The 24394-nt window shown below is 41.2% G+C and overlaps 1 protein-coding gene across 3 annotated transcripts in view; it reads right to left on the minus strand.

Moving 5' to 3' along the window:
• ttll7 (tubulin tyrosine ligase-like family, member 7) overlaps window positions 1-22875 on the minus strand; it is an 82350-nt gene extending 59475 nt beyond the window's left edge. For all 3 annotated transcript variants that reach the window (XM_080882476.1, XM_080882477.1, XM_080882478.1), the window contains exons 1-7: window positions 22652-22875; window positions 9729-10151; window positions 9330-9461; window positions 7585-7706; window positions 4977-5044; window positions 4565-4723; window positions 747-963 (exon numbers count right to left, since the gene is read on the minus strand). In XM_080882476.1, the coding sequence (XP_080738602.1) occupies window positions 747-963; window positions 4565-4723; window positions 4977-5044; window positions 7585-7706; window positions 9330-9461; window positions 9729-9753 (723 nt within the window). In that variant the 5' untranslated portion in view covers window positions 9754-10151; window positions 22652-22875. The remainder of the gene's footprint in view (window positions 1-746; window positions 964-4564; window positions 4724-4976; window positions 5045-7584; window positions 7707-9329; window positions 9462-9728; window positions 10152-22651) is intronic.
• Window positions 22876-24394: the final 1519 nt, after the last annotated feature.

Here is a 24394-nt window from a genome sequence, read left to right on the forward strand (position 1 = left end):
ACACATTATGAGGCCGTGCCTTTCTTATGAGGACAAAAAGCAAGCACCCGTAACGTAAATCATTAAATTTAAGGTGAAGACAAGTTTTAAAGACGGGGTAAGGTTAGGTTAAGGCCAGGGCAGCGGTTAGGGCTCGGCAAATAGCAGTAATGGTTAAGACTAGAGCAAACCTACAGGAATGAGTGTAAGCCACCATAATGTCCTCTGAACTCACTGAGTGCGTGTCTGCGTGTGTGCACGTGTGTGTATGTGCGTATGTATCCCATCATCAGCAACAGACTGTGCTTCAGCAGGTGCAGAACCTCAAGGCAAACACGAGCGGCTTGATATTACAGGAGACATCTGGCATGTGGGCATTTGTGTGCATACAGTATGTCTGCATATTTTGCGTCCGTGTGTGTGCGTGTGTGTATGTGAACAATATCAGTTATTGCCAATTGTGGACTATTTATATGTGTGCATGCATGTTCTTATGTAAAGACAACACTGCTTCCAACCTTTGTTTCATCTGTTTTTAATCTGATTGTGCTGAGTTGCACGAGGCTATGGCTGCAGGTCATGGAAGTGCATAATAAATAAAATGTTAGCAGTGCATTACTGAATTTATAACACGCTGAGCACTATATATGTATTGTTTTCAGTAATATAAATGCACCACAGTGCCATGCACTTTTATCAAACTCAAGAAAAAGGCGCAGGTGTGTGTGAATACCTGCATAATAGTAGCTTCATTATTTGTCACTCACCAGGTTGGCTTCGCTGGGTGCATGGTACTTCTCTGTGCCCATACGAACGAGGCCGTCGTTGTAAAGGAAAATGCGGAGAGGGTCGCAGGAAGTGACGAGGATGTAGATCCGCAGGTCAAACTTGTAGCCCTCCATCAGAAAGGGCTTGTCTAGGTACTCCTGAACAATAAAGTGCTCCTGCGCTGGCAGCTTCTCACAGTTACGGATAAGTGAGATCCTGGATCGAGAGAAACTTTATTAATCCTCGGGGGGGAAATTATGGTGTCGTCAGCAGCATAATAAAATATGGCATAGTAAAGACAAAAAAGATAATTAAAAAAATGATAGATGGGAGCACAGCAGAGACCATGAACATGACTGATGACATTGGCACTGTCTTATATACATGTTGAAGGGAAAAAAAAGGAGGGGGGCAAACAAGATACAGATTTTATGTGTCTCAACACAATATTTCATTTCAAAGTCATCTGGAAAAGTTGGAGATATATGTCTGGCTTGCTGCAGATGCCAATACTAGTGGTACTTTCAATCTTCGCATGCCAAGAATAGCTTTAGCCTACTAATCAATAGATGTAGTTGGAAGGAGAAGATAACAGTATGTCCTTACTGAGCACAAAATGATTAGAAATACTTTTATAATAAAGGCATTTAGCATTAATAGCTGAGAGGGTCAGAGTCATGCCCTGATGGTATTCAGTGAGCCTCCACAGCCTTCAGTGAAAATATGTAAAAATGAGTCCAGTCTAGTTTGAACAGGACGAGCTGTCTGGCGCTACGACGCATTCGACCATCCAAAAATGCTGTTACTCTATTCATTAACTTGCCATCTAAACAGAACGGTTTGAGAAATGATTGCGCATGAAGCAGACAGGTACAGCGCAAATAATGGTTTGTCTGGGCCATAGCCGGCCAGCATCTGGAGATTATTGTGATTTTCTGTAGCCAAACTCCATTCAGTCTAAATGGCACAGTGCATCACATGTTCTAATAGGGTCATTTAGCCATGCGCAGGTTAATAGCAGCAGACAGTGCGCTCCGTTTTAACCTCCACTCTAATTCATTTGCTTTGGTCTCATGTCACTGGCACTCAGTTCTTATGAAGAGCAGACTGTTGCCGGCTGGACTTAAGATGTGTTTTATTAGTTTGTGTACGTCCACGTGGTTGTATGTGTGAGGGGACGACATTCGCAACAGTGTGCGTCTGTCTGAATGTGTGTGGTGTACATACGTGTGCAGTGCAGGTGAGGGGTCATTTTTAAACGATCTTCCACTATGCGCGCACAAAGCGACTGACCTATATCACCATCACTCATAGTTAAAGCAGACTCGGGCTAATCTGATTACGTGCACAGCCAGGAAGGCTCCATTATACGCAAGCGAGCAGGAACACTGCACACATAAACGCAACACAGGGCTAAAATGTGGAGAACTGATTGCTCCAAAACAAACACACACAAAAGTAATTTAACTATTCAAGAGTTAGGTCAGAAATTAGAGGTCAAAAATTATTAGGCCCCAGGTAATCAGAATATATTCTTATTTAGTTTAGGTGCTCAGTCAACTTCATCAACTCCTAGCTTACCAGAACACTGCACTGTTGTTGATAAGCCTCAAAGGGGGGGGGGGGTTACTAAGGTTTAGTTTTTCAGGTTATGATCAAATAAGGTCTTAGCTAAGCTTGATTAAAAAAAATTCATTACTTGTAGATCTACTCGAGTATAATGTCGCTGTTACTTTGGGTTTATCAATTAGCGGCGACTTCTCTACTACAGACAAGCGTTTTACCTGCCTGCTTATTGCAGCACTCAAAGTTTTTTCAGTTTTTATGTGGAGGGGGGATTTCATGGACGATGTGAGGGGCTTTCCAAACAGGCAGACAGAAAGCTGAATGATGAAGACAGGGTTAACAGTGTTAGTTAGTCGAGTGGAAGTAGCAGAGGAGACGACATGATTGATGAGCCAGGGTGTCAGATAATCACGGCCCACTCTCCCCTGCCTATTTAATTTGGCACTGGAGGGGATCTCGCCTTTTTAAGCTCTGCACGCGCTTTTATTTTGTTTCCCTTATAATAAGCTGGGCTTCAGACACAAACAATAACTTCATTTAGTTGGTTGACGGAAAAATAAATTACAGGGGGTAGATATAACTTAATTTCCTGCCGCGTCACACCATGCAAAAAAAAAAGGAGAAAAAAAAGAGAAAAATCTAATCTTGTGAGCCGCCTGCCGTTGAGTGGTCGAGCTAAACTCATCATCTTTCATATTCTTAATGTATTGCAATAATTCAGCCTTTGCTGCCTTTTATTCTTTAATAAATAAGGGCTTAGTGCAGCATGGAGTTATAAGTAATGCGCACATTATACCAGAAAGGACAAATTCAAAGAGAATTAGAGGGAGAGGTGAAGCACGCTGAGTTATTTGTACTTCAATATCCCCACCTATTGGCACCAGTGATGATGGCACTCCAAAGGATTTCTTCATACACACACTTCAGGGATCATATTTTCAAAGAATAATAAGTCAGAAAGAATATTAAATAAATATCTGGGATTTTCAGAAATTTCAACATATTCTACAGAGCTTGAGATAGAAATGGTGCAACATTCAAACCAGATTATTTTCCCATATTTTAGCCTCTAAAAATATTCCATCTATTCATTTATTTATTTTTCTATCCTATAAAACTGTATTAGCTACAAAAACCAGCCTGGCCTGAATATTTAAAACCGAAACCACTTCACTTCCTCTCCGCTTGGCTATGTGACTGTGAGCACCACACAGCTTAAATCGACCCTGACTGCCTGCTTCATGTCAGAATATGAAATACAATTTAGGATATTTACCTTTTTCTCTTTGATATTAAATAGCAAAAAAAGAATGAGGTGCATCATCAGAGCGCTGTGCCCCTCCACCCCCTGGACCTCCTCAGGATCTATCGAACGCACACTGTTTTGCATAATTTTTGTCTGCCTCCTCCTTTAGGCACACCTCTCAATATAATGCCAAAAACATCACTGGTTACATCTTTGAAAGTTACTCAAGTTGCTCATCAACAAAAGCTAAACAGTTCAAACTAGGTCAGTTGTGTTGCTTGCCGGAGTTTTGTCTCTTTGCTTGCTTACAGTGCACACGTGTACCTCATACATTTAAAAAAAATCCAAGTCTCTGTGCTTGCATTTGGTCTCTTCATGTTTCAACCCTCCTGTAGTCAAAACATACAACGGGCGCATGACATCACAAGCATGAGATAGGCACTCAGCCCATGGGACCGCAAAGTATGAAATATGCATTCAGGTGCCACAGCCGGCTCATCTTCTGATAAAGCGATGCTATTGAGAGACGGAGTCCCCTGCAGCAGCCATCGTTGTCCATTTTCTAATCTGACTGGTCTCTGCTGATGGTGCCTCATAAAGGACTCCAATAATCACATGCAGAGACCTTCAGGGGGGGAACTACAGTAACTGCCAGCAACCATGTGTGCATGTGTGTGTGTCCTCCAATGGCGGCGATAACCTCTGATTTATGGAGAGTGTGACCATCGAGGACAATGAAGCCCACAATGAGATTCACCACACCCTCTCAGCTCAAATACTCAATCTGGTCCCAGCTATAATGCTATTTCCACAGACACCCATGTCAGGGTCACAAACCTCTTATTGCCTTGTTTTGTTGTGCTTGTCCTCCATTTGCTCTAGCGCTAATTTCCTCCTTCACCCACTTACTTATCATCTCCTTCAGCTACTCTCTCCTTCTGCTCGCTCCGCTTTCCTCTGGATGCGTACAGATTGCACCAGCGCGCTCGCTAGCCTCTGACCTACCCGTGGCCCATGGCTCCGTTGGCAGGTTTGACTATAAAGGTCTTCTGCTTGCGTTTCCTGCGTAGCTCTTTGACGTAGTTCTGGAACTGAGTGTACTCAGCAGGGAAGATCCAGGTTTTGGGTATGAAGCTGTACTCTTGAGGCTGGCACTTGATCATTCTGGAGAGATAAAAAAGAGAGTAACATAAATGTGTTTTATTCTCTCCTTTTATAACTATCTAGAGTCAGCCACTTGTAGTTTTTAAAGGTGCGGTTGTGCTTTCACTGCAGTGTCTACTTGTTTGTCTCCTAAGTGTGCAGTGCTGCAGACACCCTGTTGTACCTTGTAGCGCATGCAGGCTTTCACGCACATCTGCAACTCAACTCGTCTTCTAATTTAGCCGGTGTTGTAAGAGAGGAACAAAAAACTTACTTGGCCATGTTTCTTGCTAGGCAGTCTTTTCGGCAGATTTCGCCCATCCCAGGGAAATGGTTAATTCTCTGCGACGGGACAAGCAGACATAATAATGTTGTTAGGGCCATTACGCCACTCAATTTCACCCCCACCCCTTCATAAAAATGAGCACATTAAAGGCAGCAACCTGAAGTGAGCTTACAATGTTCTGACATTTATGCCCAATTACGGACTCAAAACAAAAAGGTGACGCTGAGACCTTTCTTAACCTTTATTTAGTTTACCATGGGTTTTTTTTTTTTATACTTTAAAGGTTGGGGAGGGAAGAGGCGAGGAAAAAAAAAGATCAATCTCAACTCAGAGGGGCCAAGGTAATTGGTTCTGCATCGCAAGCTCCTGCAGTGACAGTTGAATGAATTGCTTTGAATGTGCCGAAAGGGAGGTGGGGGTATAGGAGAAACTCTGGGTTTTCTGTATTCTTTGACCAAATGAGCCTGAACAGGGGCGTTAATTAGGCTCATATGAAGTGAAACTTGACAGCAAACTCTCACAGTACATCACTAAAAGGAAAAAAGGAAAAATTAAAAGAGGGAGAAAGAGTAGGAGAAGGGAGGGGGAAAAGGGAAAAAAAAACAAGGATGCAGAGGGTAAAGGGAATGCGTGATTATTATCCAAACGAGACAGACGTAATTAGGGATTCGGAAGAGATTGCACAATTATGCCAATGCTGCGAGACGACGTGACTCGTGAGGGGAAATCAAAACCAATTGTTGAGGGACTTCTACTTTTCTTCTGAAAAATTATCTCATGAAGCACCACGGCAGCGTGAGGGAGCACTTAAAAAAAAGAAAAAACCTGACATCACCAGTTCTACGTGAAACATTAGCCACGTTACAACATGTTAAGCTGTTACACTATTTGTAATATTCAATCTACTTAGCTGAACTCTTGCTGCCCCTTTCCTAACAAGCCATACTATTCCTGACTAGCCTGTGATTTAATCGATCATTAGTGCCCAGTCTAATCAAATAAGCGCTCGAGAAGATGGATAGCTAATGCTCAGAGCTGACCGGGATCAGCCAAGTTCACTCAGCAGGGCGGGGGGGGGGTCAAACAGAGGTAAGATCACTCTCAGACCAGCATGGAGAACTCAGAACAACTCTTGTTGTTCAGGGCCTTCTTATCAACTTCACAGGTGACGTCTGAAACCCGCCCAAACATCCCCTGCTGCTCACAACTTGTCAGTTTACCCGTCAATCTTCCCGTCTCTGTGGAAGATGTTTGCTCTCATTGGGCTCACCCCGCCTTACTATTTGCTCTCACTCCTCTGATGGTTTAAGGAGGCCAAGAAGCCAGACTCTGTCTTCTGCCAGCTTATCACTTTTCCTTTTGTTCAGTTATATTTTATTAAATTGTTCCTATTATGACTTATTTAATTGTTATTTAATTTTTATTATTGTAAGTGAATGCTCTCATTCAGTTGTCTTCCAGCAAAATTCTCCAAATACCGCCTCCTTCCCATCTGTTCTCACCTCCTTTCTTTTTTAAATATACTCACAGTTTAATAGTTGTCATTTGGTGGTAGACAGAAATAAGGCAGACTGGTACTGCAAAGAGACCCTGGGTGGGATTGACCACATTGTACAGAAACACTTGGGTTCATCAGGTTCAGCAATCCCAGTCACGATCTTCATGGAAACAGCTGTTTCCTAAAGTTTACATATGATGCTTCCTGTGTTCATTTATTTGATCAAAAGCTAAACGTCAGCAGGTTTACACGCTATAAATTTGACATGTTGTGGTTTACACAACCGAAGGATAATAAAGCAGCGAACCCTCCTTTTCTTCACACACACACGAATGACCTTTTTTTGAAATTCTATCTTTAATTCTTGGCAAACCTCTGGTAGCTAAGATTTATTCACATTTCATTTAATAGTTTGTTCTGACTATGTAAGAAACCGTCTATGGCATCTTAAAAAGTAGAGTTTTAATAGAAAAATCAGTTATAAGCAGCATGGTTATTACAGCATCTAAATCTTGTTTTTACTGACAGTGCATTTCAATCAGAGGCATCTTTCACATTCTTCTAATTAAACTCTTGAGGAAGGTAAAATCTCACCTTTCCTACTCAAATAATAATCTTTTTCAGACGTCTCGGTCCATATTCTTGAGCTCCAAAGATTAAGAGCCATATTTTCCTGGTCAGCAGAGGAATTGAACCCTTATCCAGAGAGCTCTCCTCTATAACCTCTAGATCAGCGGTCCCCAACCTTTTTTGCGCCACCTTTTATGCCCGACAATATTTTCACGGACCGGCCTTTAAGGTGTCGCGGATAAATACAACAAAATAAAACCAGTACCGGTACCGAAAAAAAAGATTTATTCATAACACACGTGAAAAGACCCAGTAAAACCGAGTTAACGATAAAAACGATAACAAAATAACGCTGAAAACCGATAAAAACCCTGAAAACCAGACATTTCACACCTGAGCCTCAACTCTCGCGGCCCGGTACCAAACGACTCACGGACCAGTCCGAGGCCCCGGGGGTTGGGGACCGCCGCTCTAGGCTATTGAACCACTAACAAAGGTGTACTGACTTAACATGGTAACCATGTATACCTGATAATTCCTGAGCTCAGCGATTTTCTCATGCTGCACAGCTGAGTCGTTCCAGATGAGGTTGGCAGTCTCATCATCATCACGGGTCTTGATGAAGTCCATTTCATTGATGACTATACGAACTGTGAGGGAAACACTCTCATTAGATTGTATTCCATTAATAGAGTGAGACATGCAGTCACTTAAATAAGCTTTACATACACTTTGATTTTAGGAAAACACCCCCAGAGGATTGACTATACATATCCACGACGGCAAAACAACTCAATGATATTGATGCAGAATAAGAATAAGAAATGACCTGGACCCACAAATCAATTATTTCTGCAAAAAGCTCACAGCAATATTTATCATTCATGGCATGGTTGCAGAGCAGCCAATCGTAATGCCTCTCTTCAAAAAGATAAATTAATTGTCTGTAATGCATTCAAATCCCACTGGAAACCCCATAGTATGAGAGATAGGTGGCAAGCCCATTTGTACATTAATCCAAAAACTATTCATTATTCAGCGAGTAATGAAAAATTCATATGCCCTAACGAAACAAGGTATTAATTAATTTCTTGAAAGCCTCCACAAACCTGGAGAAGGCTTGCCTAATGTTGCGTGTTTCCGATGTGACTTCATCCATCTGTTAACGTAGGTAGAGGCTCACAGTGTTTTGCTAACTGGAACAGGAAGGGTTTACATCACAGCAGGCCTATGCTTGCAGTTACTAGCAGGGCTTTGAGTCCAAAAAAAAGATTTAATCGGCCTTTCTTACACATCTTACTAAATCGACATCCTCAGGGTAGAGTCGGCATTCCCTTCTCAGTGTGTGTAAAGCAGATTTCCAACCACATACTCCCTAACCTTTAACCTTTTCTCGTAATGCTATCAATTCTGAAACAGAAAAAGACAGCTGCAAAAAAAGGTAACAGCAAAAATGAGCCATCTATCTGGCCCTTAGTGTTAATTTCCCTCCAAAATAGCTCTGCTCTACTCTCAGAATGGCCACTGTGAGGGTCTCGTCACAGCTAGCTGACTGACTCACAGCTGGACTTCCATCTACCTGCAAGATCCCTGCAGCATCCAACTTTCTGCTGCTGACTCTTTAGTTTCATAGGTTGTAGTTCACCCCTGAGAGCCCTGCTGCCACATAGTATATTGAACATGGGAGGAATGCTTACAATGCTATTTCAGCCAATCTAAAAAAGCTCACCTCTAAGTTATATTACCTCAACAAAGATTTATGCATGTATATGAAGCCAAGCTGTCTCTTTGAGAAGTGTTTTGCTGGACTGCAACTCTTTTAGTTTTAACTGAAGCTATTAAATAAAGGTGGTATCTTTAAAAACAATCCAACGCAGCAAATTAGATTTTATTGTTGTGAAAACACTGTGATTGGATTTTGTGGGGTTTTGACAGACAGAGTAAGCCGTACTGAGGGCTGTTTCCGAGATTAATAGAAATTCACCTTGTCAGAGAACATTAATTCTACCACACGAGTTGCTGGTCTCACTCACAAATGAAATTTTCACAAGGAATGAATCAAAATAAAGATTCAGACGCTTGAATTTCGGAGACTCTGCGTTAAACGCGCTGTAGTGGAATCTTTTACGAGCTCCTCAGTCATGGTGAGAGAAGATTTCATCTTTCCCGACACCAGACAGTGGCTTGTATGTTTATTTTACTCATTTTTTTTCTATTGTCAAAAAATTTCAAATGCTTCTCAATAATAAATACAAGAAAGCAAATTACAATACCAATTTCATATTTTGTGCCAGCGACGTTGGCGGTAATGGTGCCTTTTTTCTTTTTGGTGTGCACCTTCCTCTTCCCGCTGCTCTGGTAGGAGCCCACAGATGGCCTGTTCACGGGGGACGCTCCTTGATCCTCTGGAGGAGGAGAAAACATACAACAAGGCTAGATACAGTCACAGCTTGTGCTCCAGACTGAGTCTTCTAATATATTTTGCTCATTTCTGCAGGGGATTTACTCTGGTGTGTTTATGAGGCTAGAATGTAAATGGTTTCGGCATCTATTTCGGCGTAGCTCCGTGCGTCATGATCCCTAAATTATTTGTGTGTGTATTTCTGCTAATGTGTACTTTTATAGGTGGTGTATGCACACACACACAAAAAAGTTGAATCTCTCTTACTCACCTCCATCATTGGGAGGGGAGGGCATCTCAGGGGTTGGAGGAGTAAAGGGACAAGCCAAGCTTTCTGCCAGGCTTGGCAGGTGGGCGGGCCTCACAGGGTGCTCGCAGCACCCCCAAGGACTCTCTCACACTCACACTAGTTAGTCTTCCCTGTCTAGGGCTGTGTGGACGAAGTGGTTCACAACGACCCAATGGATCATCTGAGCATCTCCCTGGCACCTTTCAGCTGCATGAACAGCAGTGGCGGCGGCGGCAGCAGCAGAGTGTGAGTGGGCAGGGAAGTCAGAGGGGGTAGCAGTGGTTGGGAAGAGCGGGAGTGGGAGGACTTCTCAATGGTCTGCACAACCCCAGCTTATTTACATCCCCAGCAGGAGAAAGGTGGGGAGGGGGTGGATGGGGGGGGGAGGGGAGTGGGTAGGAATGCCTGTGGAGGAGAAGAAAAACCATATTTTACAGCTGCAGAACAGTAGTAGTAGGTTGACTGCTCAAAGGGTGACTGCAGTGCACAGCGTGGATCAGTGTGTGCTTTCGACTGGAGCGCACTGGACGTGCTCTTTGATGTAAAGCAGCTCCAGCAGCAGCACACAGGCCTAACCCAGGCTACATCAGCCAATCTGACACTGGACAGAGTTCAGTCAGGACTCCATACAGCCGCGAAACTGCAATACTACTAATGAGATAAAGCTGTGTGATGGCTACAGTAATAATTGCCATTATTTGGAATCACTGTGAAATATTAATGTGGATGTCAAGTACAGAGTTCTCTGCTACTCGTTGTGTCTTGTGCCAGCTGGGTTTAATTGTATGCCTGGGAGGTCACTTCATTCAAACAGATGGCATCTTTACAGTGGTTTGTTAAAAACATGCCCCGGGCTATAAACTGTGTGGGAAATTAACACCAGTCACCAGCCAGATTCTGTTATTATTTGGCTGTGGTCAGGGAGTGTGTCTTTAAACCTCTTTTGAATATAATCAACCATTATGAAGATTAAAACGGTCGCTGCTCGGGTAGCACAGTGTCTCGATGATTGGTAATGTTGCCTCACAGTGACACGTGTTGGACTAGGCTTCATTTCCTGCATTGTTTGTGTGTGTTTCTATGTTTCCTATGACTTCAGCAGTCCCTGTGCTCTAGCTGTAAAAAAAGAAGGCAGCATCAGTTGGAAAATCTAAACTGCACACGCATGAATCTGTGTGACTTAATCCAGTGATGGATTAACAAGTAATACACTGAGTGTGCTCACACAGAGCTGATTTTTAGGGTTTGGTGGTTGTGTGTTGCACTGAGCATGAGCTTATCGTGGTTTTGAGAAACCTGTATATACTACATGGATGCTGGATACTGTATGTATGTTTTTAAATTGCATTGTTTTTTCTGTATTACTTTTATTTATTTATCTTTTTTCAGCACTTTGTTTGAAAGCACTTTATAAATAAAGTTATTATTATTATTATGTAATCACCTATTATACATTTCGGAACATTTTCTGCTTGTAAAGAAAGACGGTGGTTGAAATGGTGAGAAACTGAATGCACCATACAGAGATTAAAAGAAACCTGGCAGGGTTTCCTCGTAAAAGTTGGTGCTTTGATGTATCAGTTGAAGATACATGTTTCCATTCAGATTGTCCGAGCTGAATATTCATTTATCAACCTGCACTGTTGTTACTAACGAATCCTTTAGTATCTGTACTTCTACATGTGTCTTAGTTTCAGTGTCCCAGCTATCTAAATGTTGTGCACCATGTCTGTGCACTAAAGGACAGAAACTTCCTTGGGTCATGCAGCCTTACAACTTGGTCATTGAAAACCAGTTCTAGTGTCACAAAATAAACTTTTAAGATATTTCAGGCGAGAATGTAGCTGTGGAAGCTTCAAATATCTGCTCGATTTATCGAGACATCACATGTTTGCAAAAGCGCTCAGACGTTTTCGGAGACGTCTGTTACCCACCAGCTCGATAGCTGACCGGGAGGTCAATGTTCACCAGGGCCGGCGAGAACAGCGGACTCCCAGCACGTCGTTTTTAACACCCCCGGTCTTTCGCTACTCAGGTTAAACATGATATATAAGTCACTTAGGTAACTTCTAAATGTTAATGTTTGGTTTTTTCAGTGTTTTATTAGTTCCTGAGAAAATCTGTCTGGCTAAGATTCAATTTAAGCTTCATAACTGGACCATTTTATTTAATATTGAAGTCTTGGAGAGCTGTCAGTTTTGAACTTCACCTGTTCTGATTTAAACAGCTGACTCTGAATTAAATCAGAACATTAAAAATATTTAAATTCGGGAGTTGACATTTTCAGCGGGAGCAAATCCAGCATGTTAATACACGGAGATCCCGAAGGCTGCTCCAAGAATTCTGATTAGATTTTAAATATTTGTTCATTTCTCTTCCAAACCCCAGCAGCTGTCTGTTGTAAGTTTTGAGTGTTTACTAAAATAAAAATAAAAGCATTCTAACATCTCACCTGTTTGTTTTTATTCAGCCATACATGTATACTATTTTTATTAAGAGAGAGATGAAGCTTGTGATTCTGTCACGTAGTGATTGTGCTTAACATTATGAAACAGATGATGCTTAAAAGCGAATTTCGCCAAAGTGCTTAAGATACTTTTTTAAAATATCTTTTTTTCTTTAAAAAAATCTGCTACATCTTTCCATTGCAAATATTAATCACAGCTCAATTAAGAGGGAATGGCAGTAAAAACTCCGGAGCAGAGATGTCATCGAGCACACCGCCGTGCCCTTTGTAGAACGATCATGCTGTGTTCGTGTACTTGAGAATTGAGAAACGGCCAATATGTAAATAGATTCTAACATTTGCTGTATGTAGCTGTTCTTAACTATGACAATATGACATTCAAAATAATGTTTTTTTACTGTCACAAGAAGTCGTGTCTTACTCATATGTTCTGCCTGACTCTGCTTGGAGCAGCTGCTTGTTGTGTTTGTGGAAATCCAAACACACACTCCCATTAGCGAAGCTACAGAGTGCCCTCTGGTGGACAAATAATGTAACATCAGCACTCGTGACATTGTTGAAGGGTGTTTCTTTTGTCTCTTCTTTACTTCTTACATTTTCATTCATCATAGGCTGTAATAGTTTTATATGTCAGACAAAAAAGGATCAAGTACTCTCATCATCTCATACAATGGCTAAATCCAATTTGACTGTCAAATTTTAGATTTGATAGCAGCCATGACGCCTGGGTGCTTTAATGTCCACACATGAATAACCAAGTTTATCAGGGCTACAGTCTGAATGTCAACAAAAGGATTAAAAACCTGGATGCTAGACAAACTATTTCAGCCACTCATGATTCTCACAATTAAAAAGGAGAGTTTGTAGAAGCTGATCTTTGAGCAGTGATGATTACTAATGGCCTGACAGTTTTGAATCTCCACAAGAGGTTCTGTGATACATGTGAAGGGTTCTGAGGCAATTAACAAGACGCTGTGATTGTTTTTCTGTGACCAACTTATTTTTTTTACTTTTTACTTTTTAATTTAATTTTAATTTTTCATTCTTACTATTTTTGAATGACATTACATCATGCCTTTTAGACATTACATTAAGTCTAAAAGGCAAAGTGTCACTGAAATATGTTTTCTATGACAAATGCTATGTGTTGCATTTTGGACAACGCCGACTTACATATAATAATGCATACATTTGAAATAAATTGATATGATTTTCAGCATAGCAAAGTTAGCAAGATAAATAAGTCTGTGAAATATAGTGATACAGTGGGGCAAAAAAGTATTTAGTCAGCCACCGATTGTGCAAGTTCCCCCACCTAAAATGATGACAGAGGTCAGTAATTTGCACCAGAGGTACACTTCAACTGTGAGAGACAGAATGTGAAAAAAATAAATCCATGAATCCACATGGTAGGATTTGTAAAGAATTTATTGGTAAATCAGGGTGGAAAATAAGTATTTGGTCAATAACAAAAATACAACTCAATACTTTGTAACATAACCTTTGTTGGCAATAACAGAGGTCAAACGTTTACTATAGGTCTTTACCAGGTTTGCACACACAGTAGCTGGTATTTTGGCCCATTCCTCCATGCAGATCTTCTCGAGAGCAGTGATGTTTTGGGGCTGTCGCCGAGCAACACGGACTTTCAACTCCCGCCACAGATTTTCTATGGGGTTGAGGTCTGGAGACTGGCTAGGCCACTCCAGGACTTTCAAATGCTTCTTACGGAGCCACTCCTTTGTTGCCCGGGCAGTGTGTTTTGGATCATTGTCATGTTGGAAGACCCAGCCTCGTTTCATCTTCAAAGTTCTCACTGATGGAAGGAGGTTTTGGCTCAAAATCTCACGATACATGGCCCCATTCATTCTGTCCTTAACACGGATCAGTCGTCCTGTCCCCTTGGCAGAAAAACAGCCCCATAGCATGATGTTTCCACCCCCATGCTTCACAGTAGGTATGGTGTTCTTGGGATGCAACTCAGTATTCTTCTTCCTCCAAACACGACGAGTTGAGTTTATACCAAAAAGTTCTACTTTGGTTTCATCTGACCACATGACATTCTCCCAATCCTCTGCTGTATCATCCATGTGCTCTCTGGCAAACTTCAGACGGGCCTGGACATGCACTGGCTTCAGCAGCGGAACACGTCTGGCACTGCGGGATTTGATTCCCTGCCGTTGTAGTGTGTTACTGATGGTGACCTTTGTTACTTTGGTCCCAGCTCTCTGCAGGTCATTCACCAGGTCCCCCCGTGTGGTTCTGGGATCTTTGCTCACCGTTCTCATGATCATTTTGACCCCACGGGATGAGATCTTGCGTGGAGCCCCAGATCGAGGGAGATTATCAGTGGTCTTGTATGTCTTCCATTTTCTGATGATTGCTCCCACAGTTGATTTTTTCACACCAAGCTGCTTGCCTATTGTAGATTCACTCTTCCCAGTCTGGTGCAGGTCTACAATACTTTTCCTGGTGTCCTTCGAAAGCTCTTTGGTCTTGGCCATGGCGGAGTTTGGAGTCTGACTGTTTGAGGCTGTGGACAGGTGTCTTTTATACAGATGATGAGTTCAAACAGGTGCCATTCATACAGGTAACGAGTGGGGGACAGAAAAGCTTCTTACAGAAGACGTTACAGGTCTGTGAGAGCCAGAGATTTTCCTTGTTTGAGGTGACCAAATACTTATTTTCCACCCTGATTTACGAATAAATTCTTTACAAATCCTACCATGTGAATTCATGGATTTTTTTTTCACATTCTGTCTCTCACAGTTGAAGTGTACCTCTGGTGCAAATTACTGACCTCTGTCTTCATTTTAAGTGGGGGAACTTGCACAATCGGTGGCTGACTAAATACTTTTTTGCCCCACTGTATATATTATAGTTTGCCATAAAAACACGTTTGCCCACTTCCTGATTTCTCTTTTTGTTTTGCATATTTATCACACTTACATGTTCAGATCATCAAGCAAATTAAATATTAGATAAGATAAGCCGAGTAAATGCAAAATGCAGTTTGTTAATGATGATTTATTAAGATGAAAAAAAGCTAAAAAAGTAAATGCACCCTGATAATTGGCCAGTCTTGACAAAAAGAACTGCAATCAAGCATTTGCGATATTTTTTTATATCATTTGCAAAAATGATTTTAATCCAGCCAAACTGGAGGCTTTTCAAGCATGAAAGGCTCGTTTACAGTCACACCAAAGAATTCATTTGGATTTAAATAAGGACAAAACTGACTTTCTTTCTATGAACTGATGTTAGTTTCACACCAGATGTAACGAGAAGCAAACCTTCCAAACAGTTCAACTCTCCTCAGCCTGCAGAACATTTTCCCAAACGTCTTGTGGATTCAAGATGTTCTTTTTGTTCAGCAGTGGGTTTTGCCTTGGAAATCTCCTATGGATGCCATTTTTGCCCAGTTTTTCTTAATGTTAATTCATCAACACTGACCTTAAATTAGGCAACTGAGTCCTGCAGTTCTTTAGATACTGTTTAGTGCCACCCTGGATGAGTTTTTGATGTGCTCATAGAGTGATTTTGGTAGTCTAACCACTGCTGGGAAGGCAGGTCGGTTTATTTTTGAGATCTTTTAGCTCAATTAATTTCTCATATAAATTTTATTTGACTCTTGAGTCAATAGGTCACACAGGGCAGGTAGATTTGGATAGCATTTTGCCCTTAAATGAAATGATCATTTAAAAACTGTGTTTTATATTTTCTTGCATTATCTTTGTCTAATGTTAACATTTGTTTGATGATCTGAAACATGCAAGTGTGACAAATATGCAAAAAACTAAGAAATCAGGCAAGGGGGGCAAATACTTATTCGTGGCACCGTATAAAGAGCACATATATCATAAGAAACATAAACTAGTGATACATCTACAGTGCACCGTCTTGTGGCGTCTCCACTGCATTTCATAAAGAGATCAACAGCAGCCTCTAGTGGCGAGAACACACAGAAAAGTCCATTTCCTATCGACCAGTGTTTACCGTCCACACACTCTCCTGTAGGAGCACAAGCACATGGGCTAGCTTGCAAAGCGACCTTATTGATCCCATCAGCAGCCTCTGGACAAATTAGAATGAGGAAACAATCTGATCGCCTTGCTTGATCACTCAGTAGTCGTCACTGTCAGCCTCTTGGTCTGCCTGCGGAAACCACGCGGCATTGATCCTGGGACGAACGGAGACTAAAGTGAGCTCAGCAGAGAGGGAGGGAGAGCAACAACAAAGAGTCAGGGTGATAAAGTGAAGCAAGCTGTGCTGTTGACAATCTTCCCCCACCTCCCAGTGGTGTACTGGCTCTCTGTACAGTAGGCAGGGAATACCGTCTCCATAGGAGCAGCAGACCTTGGTGTCACGTGAACCCTCAGGAACAACGGTGGAGCTGACGAGCACATATGATGCAACTAAACTAACACACAAGCAGAAAGTGCACACAATCTCTAATGCAAGTATTTTAAAAAATGAAAATGATACACAGTCCCCAGGCAAACGCCGTGTTGTTGCTCTTAATTATCCTGCACAGTATTGCAGGGTTATTTATTCCTAATTTGAAGAAGAATTTTTTTGAAGAGGTTTTTTTGTTTTTAATCAAGATTTATAATAATTATTTTTCAGATATGACAGACATTATAAATTACACTTAAAAAAAAAAGAAAATAGCTACTGTAATAAAACATGCTTCAACCTCAAACAACAAAAAAACCAAGATACACATGCGCATAAATATATTTATAAGTATGTCAGTAAATATGTCACTGATTCGATGATTTAATTTCCGCTCCTTGTATCTTATGGAAAAAAATGTCGACACGGATTTTTCTATCTAGGCTTGTTTTTGCGACCATATAAGGTCACAGGTGAGACATTTCAGCGGCACACTGATGGATGATCCAGCAAAAAGAGGCCTGCTGTTGCTTTGCTCGTTTGTTTCGCTGGTAGCGGTGGCTATAAACCACGAGATGGCCTGATTTTACCTGAACTCACTTGAAGCTGAGGATTTAGTGTTATTAACTTAAAAAAAACATTATTTTGTGACAATCATCCTGTCAGTCTCTTCTGTAAATGCACCTTCAAAAAATGGCAGCAGCTGCATTTCTTTAACAGCCACAGGCCCCCTGTAAGTTTGTTAATCTGGTCCTCAGATTTCTATTTAAAGGACTCTGTAATGAATAGAAACACCAACACAATCTGGTTTGGAGGTTTTAATAACTATTTGTCACATTTGTCATATTCATAAATACTGACAGCATTATAAGTACAAATTACTATTCGTCCCTACATATAATCGTAATAAAGTGGAGTTTCCACTTAATCCTCTGCTGCAGTAGCACATTTTCACCAACAGGGTGAGCCAAAGGGCCATCTGAGAATTTGCAGTGCTATGACTGCAGACCTGGTAGAGATGCTTAGCTCATGCACGTTCCCTCCCTGCCACACGACACAGAAAGGCTTCATTGTAGCGAGTCAGCTCTTCATGCTGCTCAACAAATGCATATCTGTCTTTCAGGGCATTGTTATGCACAATCTCACCCTTATTATCCAGCACAGGTGGTAAATGTGTAGTCAGACTACTACACACCGTGGTCTCCCCACACAGGCAAAGTGGAAAAGTAAAGGAAAACAATTGAGTCCTTGACCCATACAGTGGCTCTGTTTGGCTGTGGGGGCATTTTGCTGGTATGGTTTGCAGTTCTTCTTCATCCTTAGAGGAACGTGCAATACAGGATGATACTATCTCAGTATTTTAAGATGACAGCAAATCACTCTTTATAACAACCTCTTTTATACCAAAAACAAATCCACAAAGACCACGTAAATAGTCTGAAAGCAGTGAGTCAAAGGAAAAGCAGAGCTTAAGCAGAAGACTGTGTTTGTACATGACAAGGTTGTGTCACACCTATTACACAAGTCCTGTCAACAACCAGTGGTACATCCCAGAGGGACTTGTTTTATATTCCTCCAGCCTAACATGAAACTACTTCTTGAAAGCAGAAATCAAATACAGAATCAATAGAAAGTCCTGGGGAAATACCATTTAGCCTTGTGCTAAACTGAAAGAGCAGGATTTCCAGACAGAAGTTCTTCTATGTACATAATAGTATGCCCGCCATTATGGCAGCATTGGGACCCCCGGGGATGTACGAGCATTCAGAAGAAGGCACTGGCTAAGAATGGAGTCATGTTGTACTATTACAGCATGGCTCCATCACAGATAAAACGCAAATGTAAACAAAGAATTTAAGCAGAAAACTGTGAGTGGCATTTGACATTTCATGCGTCACAGTTTTTCTTGCTCTTTCTGCAAAATCGTAAACAGTTTCCATCTATTTAGAAACAATTTGCCGACTTCATTTGAACTTTTTTGCTAACCTGGTCTCACCCAGTAAAACATATTTTTGCAAAGAGATGCTCTTCTACTTTATAATGCTACAGCAGAGCTGTGTTTAACATTTCACATCTTACCCAATATCACATTTACTTAACTTCTTACTTGATTCACACTTCTTGTAATCATGCTGGATAAGTAAGAAGTGAAACTGGACACTTTCAAAAGGAAATAACAGTATTACACAAAGTCATGTGAAAAAGAAACATTTCACAGGACTCTATGCAGTCCTCTGCAAACTAATTACACCCTTGCTGCTTCCATAGGAATTAAGAGGGTAAGCAGCAGCCAGAAGCTGCTAATTAAATGAATTTGATTAATTGATTATCCAGCAACTGTGACCACAGCTATAAATATAGATCTTTAAATCTGATGTTTTGGTAGTTTGATAGTCTGAAGCATTCAGGCATGCTAACACAAAGCCAAAGTGTTCCCACGAGTGGACCTAAAAGACCCGAAGGTTAGAGCACACAACGTTCAGAAAAAGTGCAGAAAACACAAGGGCTACAACTCAGATTCTACTGGCCTCATTTATCATGTTAAATGTTAAAATTCATGACAGTACAAATACAAACAAGTATGGCGTCTTTGAAACCGTTACCAGGAGAAAGTCTTTTCTCTCTATAAAAACATGGCAGCACAGCTTAATCAGAATCAGAATCAGAATACTTTATTAATCCCGAAGGAAATTAGGGTTACAGCAGGCAGCACGCTAATGGCGCATGCCAAGTTTGCAAAGTTGGATCTGAACAAACAATAAAGCTTCTGCAACAACGTCTTTTAGGTAGACCATCCAAAAATGGAGATGTGCCATGATGCACAGCACCATGTTTGGAGAAAATCAAACACAGTGTATCAGGCGCAAACACTTCAAGTATGGTGGTGGAGGGATCATGATTTGGTTTGTTTGCAGCCAAAACCACCAACAACCATGAGCTCCTCTATATGCCAGAGTATTCCAGAGTCAAATGTGAGGCCATCTATTAAACAGCTGCAGCTTACATACAATTCTTTCACGCAACAGGACAATAATCCCAAACATACAGGCGAATCTGCAACCGAATGACTGAAAATTGTAAAAAAGAAAAAGAAAAAAAAGAATCAAGGTGTCGCAATGGCCCAGTCAAAGAGATTTGCCGACTGACATGGTGCAATAAGACCTCAAGAGAACTGAATAAGGTCTCTTCAAGAAATGAATGTCCAAACTTCAATGATTTTGAAGCAACTTTTGAAAGAGGAGCAGGCCTCCACAACAATGTGAGAGACTGATATTGTCACAGTCTGGCAGTTCTCCGCTGTTGTGTATGTGTGTGATGTTTTGTGTGTTTCTCCCTTCCTCCCCTCCCTGTGTTTATGTTTTGTTACAGGACGATCGGGACCCGGAAGCTTGGGCACCGAGGGCAGTTCATCCTGGAAGCGTTCCCGCGCTGGAGCTTGCCACACCTGCAGCTCATCAGCTGCTGCCAGGTGTAGCTGATTACAGTCTGCACCAGCGTCCCTTCTTAAACAAGTAGCTGAGCTTCAGTCGACGCTGGATCGTTGAGTTCGACTCATTAGCACAGCCACGGCTTTCTATTTTTGAAAACCTCTTTACCGAAAGGTCATCGTTTGTGTTTTGGAATTTTTTCACTAGGAGTCGAGAGCGGGGTGTTCCACGGGAGCAGAGCCACAGCGGGGGATCGGAGTTCGTTGTCGTCACGATTCACGCCATGCACGTTTGCACTGTGAGGAATTCGGGAGGAATCATCTTGGGAGCCACACTGCTGGAGCTTGCACATTTATTGTTCGCTGTAAATAAATGAACTGCCTTTTTAGAGTTAAGCGTTTGGGTCCTCTCCTTACCTCAGACGTGACAGAAAACAATTACTTCAATTCAATGACTTAAGTAGCTGCAGCTAAAATGGCTCTGCAAGCTATTAAATAATGGGGTGTACTTAGGTTTCTATTTCGTTTTTCACATGACTGTAAAAATAATCCCCTGATAATATCAAGTTAGTGCTGCTAAAGGTTGTTCTGCAGGCTACTGAATCGTGGGATGTGAAAGCTTTCTTTTTTACATGAATGTATATAAATCCTGTGAGATACAAAACACATATAAAACATACACACTTACAACATGTGTTGTTCTATTTCTTTTTCTTATGTGAATGCAAGATGAGCTGAACAATCCATTCCCAGCTGATTCTCGTTTACTGTAATCTTGACTCTTTACTGTGTTTCTGTATATCACTTAAGTCCCCCAATACAACTGTCCTCCGTTAAGTGCCAGTATTGGGGGGGTCCAATTTGTAATTTTTACTCCATATATTTTCAAACTTTATAGAATTTCAAGAGTTTTGATGTGTTTAATAGTTTTACCACGTTTTGAGAACACGTTGGAAGGATTCAATAAACGCTGCTCATGTGAAAAACTGTAAGAGTGACGCTGCATATTTTAACTGTGAAAACCAGGAAGTTTAATAAAATAAACATAGCATAATTACATTTATTTAGTTAACTATCTGACCACTGACACCTCAATAATGAGGGCTAAATTTGTGGCCAATTCTCACAGGAAAGCAGAGAGCTTTGAATCGCAGTGGATCTAAAATTAGCTCCAACCAGTGACCCAACACTGACTTCACGCCTTCCTCAACATATGAAGAGGAACAAGTGTGGGAGCTGTCAGCCCACAGGGTACTGAAATACAGCAACAGTTAAATGTTAAGGATAACTTCATCAGAAATAATTTATGCTAACTTGTCAAATGTTACATTAAAGCCACCACCTTGGAAAGGAAATTAACTGAATACATTAACTGCAATCTACAAGCTTCATCTACATAAAATGGGACAGGGTGAAAAAACATGGACAGTGTGGACAGTGCTCAGTCCACAGTTGCACAAAGCTCTGAATGAAAAGTGATTTACAAACAGAAAAAGGGCAGAAAGCCTTTGGCTTAATGAAATCATTTGCTTACTATGCAAAGCATTTTGCACAGAGCACAGGGGACATAGTAAAAAAAACAACATCAGCAAACGCCTGTAGTTTGTAAAAATGTGAACCTCTCTTCAGTGCTACTAGCATTTGTGGAATGGTTGAAGTAAGGTTAAATTTCTCACACGAAACCTTTACTCAAATGTAATAAAGTATATTACTACTACACATCACAAGATGTATGAAAATAAGAGATTAAACATATCATATTTATATTTATGTCAAAAACCGTGTGTCTGGCATATGGCCTACAGGCAGGATGACATTCAGAATATGTTAAGCTTGTTATTAACATGTAATCCATCTGCGCGGATGGGAATGGTCACTAGCAGGGTGCCCTGTCGGCATGTGGTCTGCAAGTGGCACACTCGACTGCAAAAAGCACAGAATCAATCCAGTCTTCAAGCTCCGTATTCATCATATAATTAAAGCTTCTCATTGCTCACCCATATGTTGGCGCAAATAAAATAGGGGTTCTTGCAAAGCTGGTCTGAACTAAAACGCTTTGCTGCACAAGAGTAAAAGGGGGAATCTATGCATGTCACAGCAAAGTAGTCAATATGGTATCTTCCAGATCAGTGGTGGGATTATAGGCCATCCCCCCCTCTTTTTTAAAATATCTTCCTCGTATTTAAAGATTAGCACCAAATACGATTACTTACAATCTCGCGTGTAATATATCGGCTTTTCAAGAAAACTGCTTGTGCTCGCAAATGAAATGTCACATAGCCTGAGCAGGTGTTTTCCTGCCATGAATGAGTTGCTAGCAAGCAGTAGCTAACGCTAGGCTGCTATTGCATAGGTCAGGTGGAAGAATCAAAGCACAAGGAAACAATCTGGCAGTGTGACCATCCAGCTAACTTTCAGCGTCACTGCAGCGTTTACAGTGTAGTCGAATGAGAGCATTTTTATTCAATTTTGTAACATAAAAACAAATAATATATTCCCTAATGACACAATTACTCAAAGACAACATAATGACCCCCAGGCTATTCTACAGCTAGCTTAGCTGTAATGCCTAGCGAAGAATGCACAGGCGAAAGCAAAGTAGCCCCTCAACGTTACCTTATTTATTCCGAGCGCTGGCAGTGTAGCTTCTGCTGCTCTCATCCGGACGACACAGCCACCGTTTGGAGAAGTCTTTGCAGAAGCCCTCCAGTCACTGGAATGTTTACAAGACTTTAGCAGTGCCTGCTTCGTGTTACCGCCACTAAACAACAAACAGACGTTGGCTGACAGACAACAAAAATCTGTATATTGTAGTGCTCTTGTGTGCTAGGAGTGCTGGAGCGAGTCCATGGGCAAAACCATTCGGTGTGTAAGAGTGGGGGGGAAGCCTGAAGGAAGTGCTGAAGTTTGCATTCGCAATTTGGCAACTACGTGACATTTAGCACCCTGAGCGGCTTATATGTTAAGTCAGCACATATTATATTTATCTACTAAGTAGCTGTGAAGGAAGGGAAAAGTGATACCACTACTGCGAATGAGATTTCGTACATCTTCAGGTCGTTGTTTAGTGTAGGTACAGCTCTTCCCCCTCAACTCACTGATACAAACACAGGACAGCTACCTAGCAACTGTGTCGCTGACCATGGTGCTAAAAACAACCCTGCATTTAATGGGCGCGTCCCGCTCCGAGTTCATTAACGTGTCCAAAACTACAGCCAGATGTGCCACATTTTAAGACTCGTGGGGAAGAACCTGTATTTTCGGAATACTAGTTTATGATAAAGTTTTATGACAGATGTGAACTAAAACATTTTATTTATTTATTTTCTTTGTTATTTTTAGTTTTTATTTTTTTTTGGGGGGGGGGGGGAGAGAAGCTTAAAGTGTTTGTTTGTTTGTTTGTTTGTTTGTTTGTTTGTTTGTTTGTTTGTTTGTTTGTTTGTTTATTTATTCTAGAATAACAGTATGGCTTTTCCTTTAACAAAAGGGTCGCCACAGCAGGTAGCTCAGCATGTTTGATTTCATTCACCTGACACGCTTCCTCCCTAAAGAGAGATTTGTGTCTCCAGCTGGAACTGAACTAGCAACCCCTGCTTGCCGAGCAAATTTCCAAACTACTGGTTATAATCTTTTATCATCCGTTGTTATATTCTTATAACCGTCTTATCTGCATTTCAGTTAACAGTGACGCCTCACAGCATGAAGCCCATGGGTTTAATCCAGCATAGGGCCTTATTTGTATTGGTCTTATATATTCTCTGTGTGTACACCTAACCTCTCACCCTGTGACAGCTAGGACAGGCTCCAGCCCTCCTTCAACCTTAAATTGGATAAGCAAAAGAGAAGGGTTGGATGGATGCATGGATGGGTTCTCTCTGGGTGCTCAAGAATCCTCCCACAGTTTAAACACATGCATGGGGTTATGCATGAGTGGTCGCCTGCCTGTCTGTGTTAGCCCCATCTCGCCCTATGACAGCTGGAATGGACATCTTATTTTGTGAGCAGCTGTATTTTTGTGATATCAGCTTAGATTTATATGTGTGTGTTTATCCTTTAAAACGTGCTTTAATAAATTCATTTATTGCAAGTAGAATGACAAACTTCTGTTAAATGCCAAAAAATGACACAGTGGCCATCAGGTCAAAGGCCATATTAAATCTTTTTATGAAAACAAACATTAACTTGAAAGACGTTTCTATTGAAGAGGTGAAACACGAAAAGAAAATATAGTCAAATATACCAATAAAAACAAGAGCCAAAAACAGCAACACATTAGGTTACAGCAGTTTTACATAATCAGTATAATGTAGACATAAGTCCACTATTTCTGACTGGTACCTGAAGGCAACATTGCACCGA

This window comes from Rhamphochromis sp. 'chilingali', assembly GCF_963969265.1.
Source record: "Rhamphochromis sp. 'chilingali' genome assembly, chromosome: 5".
Lineage (NCBI taxonomy): Eukaryota > Metazoa > Chordata > Actinopteri > Cichliformes > Cichlidae > Rhamphochromis > Rhamphochromis sp. 'chilingali'.